Raw genomic sequence first — 8,952 nt, forward strand, 5'->3', positions numbered from 1 at the left:
ACTATACCCCTAACCCTCTTGACATCCCCCATATTCTCAGTCTCACTGAATTCAGTATTATCCGTAACACTCTTACACTGAGTCTAATAAACCCTAGTAGGTGGTCGCATCAGGTAACCTTTGAGTGAACTGTGACCTTCCACTGTTAACGCGAGAAGGGTGAACAGATTTACCCAATCAGACAATGGCTACTGTTCACGTTGGGCAGGACTTACAAAATTCTCCAGACAGTGACACTTATCTTTCAACAAATGAAGATCCACATAAAACACAGATATTTTACCTTCAGTATATATGCTTAAGGCATTCTGATGACATGGTTACCATCTGCCAATATTTCCACAAGCTAACATCCTTGAATATTATCAAAAAACCCTATTTTCAGCAACTGTTCATGCACTGCACTAGTTTGCATCACCCCAAAGCAATTGAACAGAAAAAGCGTTCGGGATCGTTCGGGTACAAACACTTTTTGAGGTAAAAGTTCAAAAGTTATGTGCAAATGTGCAAATGATTTGGTAAGCTACGTTCTGATTGGTCAATCTCAAGGGTTACCTGAGGTGACCAGAATCCTACTAGGGTTTGTTTAGACTCGGTAGAGGAGTGTAACGAATAATACTGACACGAAGTTTATTTAGATTGTCTACATTCTATAATCCTCCTGAACCCTCCTGTTTATTCCAAACCCCCTTGACTTCTGATTTAATTGCAGACCTTCCAACCTCTCCATTGTTTCAGGACCCTCCTAAATTTCACCCTGCCATTTCCCCTTATTTCCACCTCTCTGAATTTCTGAAGACTCCTTAGTCCCAAGGAAACACACTCATCATCTCCTTACCACCTGGTTCCTCCCCAAGGTAGACAACTGCTGACCCTGTGTTGATGTTGCAGGAATGCTGACACTCGCAGAATCCAGTCTGCTGCTACGGCAGAGAGAGGTCCTCGCTCTAGTAAAAGTAAGTACTGAATTCTAGAACAGACTTAGATAATGGATACTATCTTGAAGGAGATTGCCTGAAATATCACTTCAAACCAAGTTTTATATAGTTATCCATCTTTTCAAAGAGGAAGTTTGCTAACTATCTTTTGTGTATTAGCAAGTCTCTAATGATCTGCGGTCAACACTAGACACAGCATTCCATACAGTAAATATCCTTCAAAATCATATTTGATCAAGATGTCATGATTGTGATGCTTATTGTTTTTTCAGTCAGTTAAATCATTTAGACTGGGTTGTCAGATTTGGTAGCTTGGTTGCCCTCCTGTAATTGTACACCATGGCATACTGCTCATACTATTAATCACTGGTTTGGTTGATCAAGACTCACGATTTACGAAACATAGAGATTAAGCAACAAACAAAACAAACAAGACAAGCAGTATACCAACATGCCATGAAAAACAACTGACATACTGCTTAAATCAATACCAGTCACTACTCTAAACCACTTCCCAACTAACTCTGCATCACAAGCTACTGCTAGTATTCCAAATTCCTAAAACTCCAACTCCATAGTATGATAACCTTGTGTGACAGTTAGTGAGTTTGATTTTACTCCACACTCAGCAGTATTCCAGCTATATGGCAGCAGTCTGTAAATAATTGAGTCTGGACGAGACAATCCAGTGATCAAAAGCAGCAGCTTCATTGGAAACCAATGACGTATGTCAACCAAGTCGGTGAACCTGACAACCTGATCCTGTCGCCTTTTGTGGAAAGCATGGGTTGCTGAAGACCTATTCCTCCCCAGACCTTCACAGGTTGTGTTGCAGTGAAGGACGTTGGGGTAGCCTTGTGGTTAAGGTGTCTGCCATCATGACAAAGTCGTGGGTTCAATTCACTAGATCTGTACAATGTATGAAGCCCTTTTCTGGCATCCCCAATAGTGATATTGCTGGAATACTGCTAAAAGAATGGCCTGGCTTCAAACCTTACTCTCTCTGTTACAGAGCGGTACGCCAACTACTCACAAACCAACATGTCTCGGAAGAAGGAGAGTTGGGACCCAGACAGCATTGTCTACATTAACACCAAGAAGCCATCACATGACCTAGAGACAGAGGAGAACCTGGCATGCCAGGAGATGCACACACGAATGGCAGAGCTGGGCTGCAATGTCAAGCCAGAGACGCTTGAGAGGTGGGTGTTGTCATCGTTGGTACCTTGCACTCCAGGTCGTCGTCTTCTTTAGACCTTGATCCATTTCTCACGGGGATCTTAATGCTGAGGCCTACATGAATGTATATACAACCCATCAAAAGTTGAGAATCACTAAATGTTGTGTAAATATATATGGTTACATGAAAGATGAAGTTTTCCACCAGCATTAGGGAACCAACTGCAGCCTTAATGCAGATGAATTACATCAGGATCATACATCAAATTGATGAAAAGCATCTGCAAATATCATGCATGTGGACAGCTGCGTTTATATGTGAAGTTTTGTTGAGAGTTTCATTATTTATTGAAATCATGACAATAATCTTTTCATTATGTTACAAATTTGTTTTAGTGTACATCAGTTCATGTGTAAACAGTATCTATAAATAGTGTGAAATAATTTGTGAAATTTAGTTAAGAACAGCTGACTGAAAAAAGTGGCTATTGAGTCTAAACTTTTGTGTATTATATTAAAATTAGAATCATATGTATTAGATATATATCTTGAAGAGCTGGGGAATTATGATCGGAGCATATATCTCTTCCAGCTCTTCCAGAGTGTGGGAGTTACGATCATTATGTATGGTCATGTGATGTTGACTTGTTCAAGTCATCATGCCTTTCCCCTACATTAAGAGGGCAATTGGGTAGCCCAGTGGTTAAGGCGTTCTGTCATTACGCTCAAGACCTGGGTTCAATTCCCCACATGGGTACAATGTGTGAAGCCCTTTCTGGTGCCTCCTGCCTTGTTTTTGCAGGATTATTACTAACTAAAACTCACACATTTCAGGAACATTCAGCTAAATCATTGCATTTGCATGGCATAGCAAGGGAAGCAACTCTTGTAACCCTGACTGTATCTTGATCACTTTGATCTGTCAATGTGGTCTGTATTAGACAAACTCTGTGTGTGAATAGTGCTTACACTTTCATGTATGTTACAGAAAATGGATTAATGGTCACTGTAGTGATGACATTTGGCTATGAAATGGATCATAGAGTTCTTCATTTGATTTCAACATTTCATGTTTCTACAGAGCGCTGTTCCCACCTACAGGAAAGACCCTGTACTACGATCTCCCATCAGAGCTGCCAATGTCACCATCCGATGGGTAGGTTCACAGCAGCAGGTTCATTATTAGTTAACATGAGAAGGCGACATATATACCATTAAAAACAGTAAGGGATTTTCTATTTTGTAAGCATGCCACTAGCCAGGACCAATGCACATAATGAAAAGTAATATATGCATATATATATATATCCATACAGATGAAACATTTCCAAAGGAATGGATTAAACTGTTACATCTACCCTGAATGTTTCTTTATCATCTGTTTCCACCTGGGCTTCAGTATTTGCATTTTATCAATCCAATATTTTCTACTTGAAAAATGTCACTGAAAACGGCGCTGCACAGGCATGCTCTGACAACATAATGGACATTATTATCCTTGACCTGTGAGGTGCTAGATGATTAATAGTCAGTAGGCTTATCCCACCGGGTACCCATTCACTGCTTGGTTAACAGAGACAGTTTTGAACAAATTCACTTGCTTAGAGTGAGACCACATGACTGATTCATTATTGGTAGGATGGAAGTCCTAGAACTTTGGGAGTCAATGCAAACATTGTCACCAACCCATGGACTGTCTGTGACCAGCCTCGCTAAACTTCAACTGGGATCCATTTCACAAAGCTGTCATAAGCCTAAGATGTCATAACTTTTCTCTAAGCATTCATACTCCCTATGTTACAGGAGGTACGAATGCTACAAGAAAAGTTGCGAGAACTTAGGCCTTCGAGAGCTTTGTGAAAGAATTGGAGTTAAGGTTAACTTTAGTTAAGGTTGCTTTGTGAAAAGAGCCCCTGATTTGCAACCTAGGCTTAATGCACAGGGCCACACACTACTAGTTACTGTTTCAAGAAAATACAGAAGAAATGGTTATGACATGCCTCACATCTGTTTAAATTATCAGCAGTCATTTCAGAATTTCTTTCAGATATCATACTTGGAAAAAAGTTATAAACACATCAAAATGTGTTGGAGAGCATGAACATATGACACAGTATTATGTTCTCACATGAAAGATCATATTTTATTTAAATACTGGTATAGATAATGGTAGGGACATATTTTATTTAAATACTGGTATAGATAATGGTAGGGACAGAATGTCACATCTATTTGAGGGTCCCATGAAAAGTGATACAGAAAGTAAGAGTGGGAGATGAAGGTCAGCTTGTAATATTCATCCCCATCACCAGCATGGCAGCATGCATTGTAAAAGGCTGGCCATTGATTGTGCTGTAGTGACATTTATATTTCATGCAGCTATGCCATCAAGTTGAATTCATGACTGATTTACTTGTACATGAAGGAGGGATTTGCTTATTGTGTGCAAGTTCATAGTTTACCCAAGAAAATATTGTACACCGTTCTGAAGGTTGTGATTTTTCTTGGTGGGGATAGGTGGGTAAGCTGAGTGTTACAGTATCTGCTTATCACACCAGAGACGTTCAATTCCCAACATGTTACAAAGTAAAGAACCAATTGTGGATGTTTAAACCAATTTCATTAAATGCTGGAATATTGCTAAAAGTAATATAACTCACTTGCTAATTCACTCATTGTGTTGATGATTTCAGGCTTTTGAGTCACCCAAGATTCTGGCTGCCTAAAGAATATAACAAGTTCAAACTAGCAGAAAAACAGCTAGGTGAGCCAGTGCTGAGGACTGTCCATCCCTCTTGTGGTCTTCTGATAGAGCTGAGCATCTTTGTAATAATCAGTTTGTGTTAACAATGTTGGGCCCATCCTTGATATGTCCAGGGTAAACCTTCCGATAAGTCTCCACTATACCCTGGACGGACCGATAATTTTATTACCTCCCTTTGCTGGCTCCGCATTCTCACAATAGCCAATCAGCTAAGCCGCCATTATAACCGAGCTTGCCATTTGTCAGCAAAGGTAGCGGTCACAACTGCGAAGGTTTGCTCGCAGTGCGACTCATGTTTTGGGGAAATCATACAGACACTTAAGTTATAGGTCTGAAACTTTAGAAAAAATACTGTATATGCAAGAACTCTTTCTACCTCTTTCAGAGAACCTCTGCATGGTTTATGTTGCCAAGTTTAATCAGTTAGATAATTTCAAAAGTGAAAGTGAGTTGTTACTGGTTCGCTGAACTTCCCAGCGTAGACACCTGATTGGAGAAATCGCCAGCCAAGGGAGGTAATAAATTTTTCGGGCTGAGGCGTAGATGCGTCCAGGGTATAGTGGAGACTTATTGGAATGTTTAGCCTGGAGATATCGAGGATGTGCTGTGCCCCGAAATAAACTATGCTGTCCCCTGGCCTGTATGGTTTTCTTACTGTTGGACATGCTATGATTGTATTTCTCATGCCATGACAATACTTGACTTCCTGACATGATTTAACTGTTTGATACATATTAGCACTAGTTAACAATCTCACGTGTTATAACTGTTTCCTAATGCTTGACATGCTCTAAGTTGTCTTCCCAGTCTAACATGTCCTTGCCTTGTGTTCCTAACAGCAAGGGCCGACCACCTCCTGTGGTTACAGAAGCGAGATGAGGACAGGCGCACCAAGAGTGCAATGGAGCTGAAGACACCAGGGAAAAAGAAGAAAAAGAAAGGGAAAGCCAAAGGGAAAATGAAAGGAAAAGCGTCAAGGAGTAACAGCATCTGTTAGCAATACCTGGATCACACCATCTCACACCAGCAGTAGAGGGAAAGGAACTTGGCACATAAAGATTCCGGGCCAGTGCTTGGTGATGGCTGTAGTTCAAAGGCTCATCAGGTTCTGTTAGTAGTGTTGAACAGACTGGTTGCAGCCACTGAATAGAATATATATGTGACCAGAGACCATCTATAAAATAATCTCTGTTGTTACCAGTAGTATTACACTTTGCGGGCATGATGGAGTTTTTAAAACTGATACACAGTAACGGTGAAACTTAATGCACATCAACTTGTGTAATATGAGGACACAGCATTTCAGAGTATTATTTTTGCTCCATCATCTGTTCAGAGTCTGTCTCACAGTCCCTGAATCGATCTATTTTCTGCCCACCTCTTTGCATTGTTAAAGTGCTAACTGAAGCTTGTCTAAACTTCATCTATATATGAATACGTTATATCACAGTGGCTCCATTTCAGTTTATAAGGAATTATTTGTTTCTGTCAAACTTACATATATTCAGAGAGTAATCAGTAGTCTAATATAATGAAGGGGTAAGAATATACTTTGAAATATGTTTTTCATATTGAATCTTTAGATTTTCACCCTTCAGCTTTATAGAGTATCTATCCACAAGTATTTTAATGTGAATTTGCAGATCTCATTCCTTGCTTGTCAAGACAACAATCAGTATTTCTGAACCAAAAAACTACATTTTTCAGTATTGAGAGATTTGTTTGTATGTGATCCTTATACCCAGTATTTTGGGGATGGAAAAGTCGGTGAGAGCAATCCTTGCATGAGGCGAGTGTCAGACTCCGTCCATTATTGATCTCATGTAGTGGCTGTTGCTAGGTATTATACCCTTAACAAGTTGTTATTTATGAACTACTACAGGAATATGTTTGTCCTCAGTGATGTCTGAGTTGTATACTTTTCCCAGTGTAAGCAAACTACAGTTCAGTATTAATCGTTACACTTCTATACTTAGTGTAACAAACCCTAGCAGAAGGTCACGTTATCTCACCTTTGAGTGACCTATGACTATCCCAATAAGATGCATGAAGGACGAATGGATTTAACTAATCAGACAATGACTGCTGTTAAGGGTTTGGCAGGACAGATACACTGATCTCTCAACAAACAAAAGTCTGCATAAAACATAGATATTTGACCTGCAGTATGTTATATACTTAAGGCTTTTTGATGACTTGGTTTCCATTATGTAATATTTCTTCAAGCTAACATCCTTGAATATTGATTGACAAAAACAATATTCAGAGACTGTTTACTCACAGTTGTGGTATGATCCATGTGCATCACTGGGAAGCAATTGTACGAAAAATAGCACTCGGAATCATTTGGGTACAAACTTTTTCGAGGTAAAAGTTCAAAAGATATGTACAAATGTCAACTTTTGTGATTTGGTAAGCTGTGGTCTGACTGGTCAGTTGAAAAGGTTACCTGACTGAGTATAAACAGTGTAACGAATAACACTGAGTCTAGGTCTGCTTAGGCGGATACTTTTCGAGGGTGAGATTTATATCACCTGGCATGATAAAGCTAGTCTTAGTCAACATCAAATATTCAGTTGATGAAGACATGATGTAATAAAGATAGGTCTGTTAGACCCTTGGGTGCATTTATAGGAAGTGGGGGGATATGAATGGCCCAGTTGCCTAAGGTGCTGATATTTGTCCCTGGGCATGCCAGAAACTATGGCTCATGCATTGAAATCCTAGTTATTCCCAATAATCTTTCTTTGCTTGCTGAACTCATAGGATTCAACATGATGGTGACCACTTAGCATGCCATCATTGCAGATTTCTCCTATAGTAAGTTGACACTGTGAGAATAGTGATATACAGCTGAAAGCAGCTGAGGCGGTTATAGAAAGAAAATCTTTTAATTTGTGCAATTCATAGAATGGCTGTCCATTGGGATGGTTTTCAAGGCATTATTCTGTGACAATAGCACTGCTGTGCAATTTGCAGAAATTGTCCATGTTTTGAAGCATTTTCTTTGAACGGTATTGTACAAGTGATACACATAAAGGCAAGAATTTATGGATGTTAACTTCTTAATTTGAGGAGTATGTTTAGTAATAAAATGCTCTTAAATGTTGCGTTCCTCAATATATGGAAGTGTACATCCATATATAGTTGCTTTCAGGAAGGATCTTGTTTTGTAATAAAATAGTAAGCAGATCAGTAGCCTGAGATCAGTTGAGTTCACACTCATTGCCCTGCCTGATGATGGTGTTATACAATCTTAAAATAAGGTAGGGGAACCTGAACTTTCAATTTGGATAGGAAGTGTAAACATTAACAAACGTTTCAAGGACACACATCTCATTTACGCACCACCATTTCCCTCTATTACCACCCCTAAACACAACGCATGATATGCATGTGCACAATGCAGTAGCTCCATACACGTGCATGGCGTCCCATTCTTGATTTTGACGTTTCTTCAAAAAGGTCAAGAAATCACTTAGAACATTAATTTTGACACTCATCTTGCATCACACATTTGTTAGTGTTTGTTTCTAGTCTTTTGTTTTGAAATGAAAATGGTATACATGCAAATTACATGCCATACACCAATCATCTTTGAAAAGCGATTACATTCCAAATAACTATGGTTGTAAGGAAATCGTAATCGTAAATAAAAAAATAAAATGAAGTTCCCCTACTTGAAGAGTATATGACACCAACATTTTAACTTCCCTTGAAGCACCTGCAATCTGGTTTGGGAGACAAAGGAAGGCATTGGCACAAGTGGATGGAGCTGTAGGTTGTCATGCTAAGATATTACGTTATTTGTACCTGATTTTCACTTACTTTCCATTTTATGCATCTATACTAGATGAGCCTGTAGTTAATACAGAGATTACACATTTCTTAACCTGTCTCCTGATGTAAGTTAGAAACCAGCCTTAGTAAGTACAGACAGTGTAGAAGCTGTTGTTAACCCAGAGCAGTCCGTATAAAGGCTTTAGTTGATACAGAGCTTATTGTTAGTCATTTCGTGAAATGACTGATTTCACAATCTGACTGTAACATATACAAGCTGTAGTTAACCCA

The 8,952-nt window shown here is 39.2% G+C and overlaps 1 protein-coding gene across 1 annotated transcript in view; it reads left to right on the forward strand.

The window, feature by feature from the left end:
- The window catches only part of LOC137272397 (uncharacterized), a 31,455-nt gene extending 25,515 nt beyond the window's left edge, over positions 1 to 5,940 (forward strand). Inside the window, exons 11-15 of the mRNA XM_067804774.1 lie at positions 892 to 956; positions 1,951 to 2,140; positions 3,199 to 3,273; positions 4,811 to 4,881; positions 5,721 to 5,940. Coding sequence (XP_067660875.1) covers positions 892 to 956; positions 1,951 to 2,140; positions 3,199 to 3,273; positions 4,811 to 4,881; positions 5,721 to 5,878 — 559 coding nt within the window. The 3' untranslated portion in view covers positions 5,879 to 5,940. The remainder of the gene's footprint in view (positions 1 to 891; positions 957 to 1,950; positions 2,141 to 3,198; positions 3,274 to 4,810; positions 4,882 to 5,720) is intronic.
- Positions 5,941 to 8,952: the final 3,012 nt, after the last annotated feature.

This window comes from Haliotis asinina, chromosome 2 (genome assembly GCF_037392515.1).
Source record: "Haliotis asinina isolate JCU_RB_2024 chromosome 2, JCU_Hal_asi_v2, whole genome shotgun sequence".
Taxonomy (NCBI): domain Eukaryota; kingdom Metazoa; phylum Mollusca; class Gastropoda; order Lepetellida; family Haliotidae; genus Haliotis; species Haliotis asinina.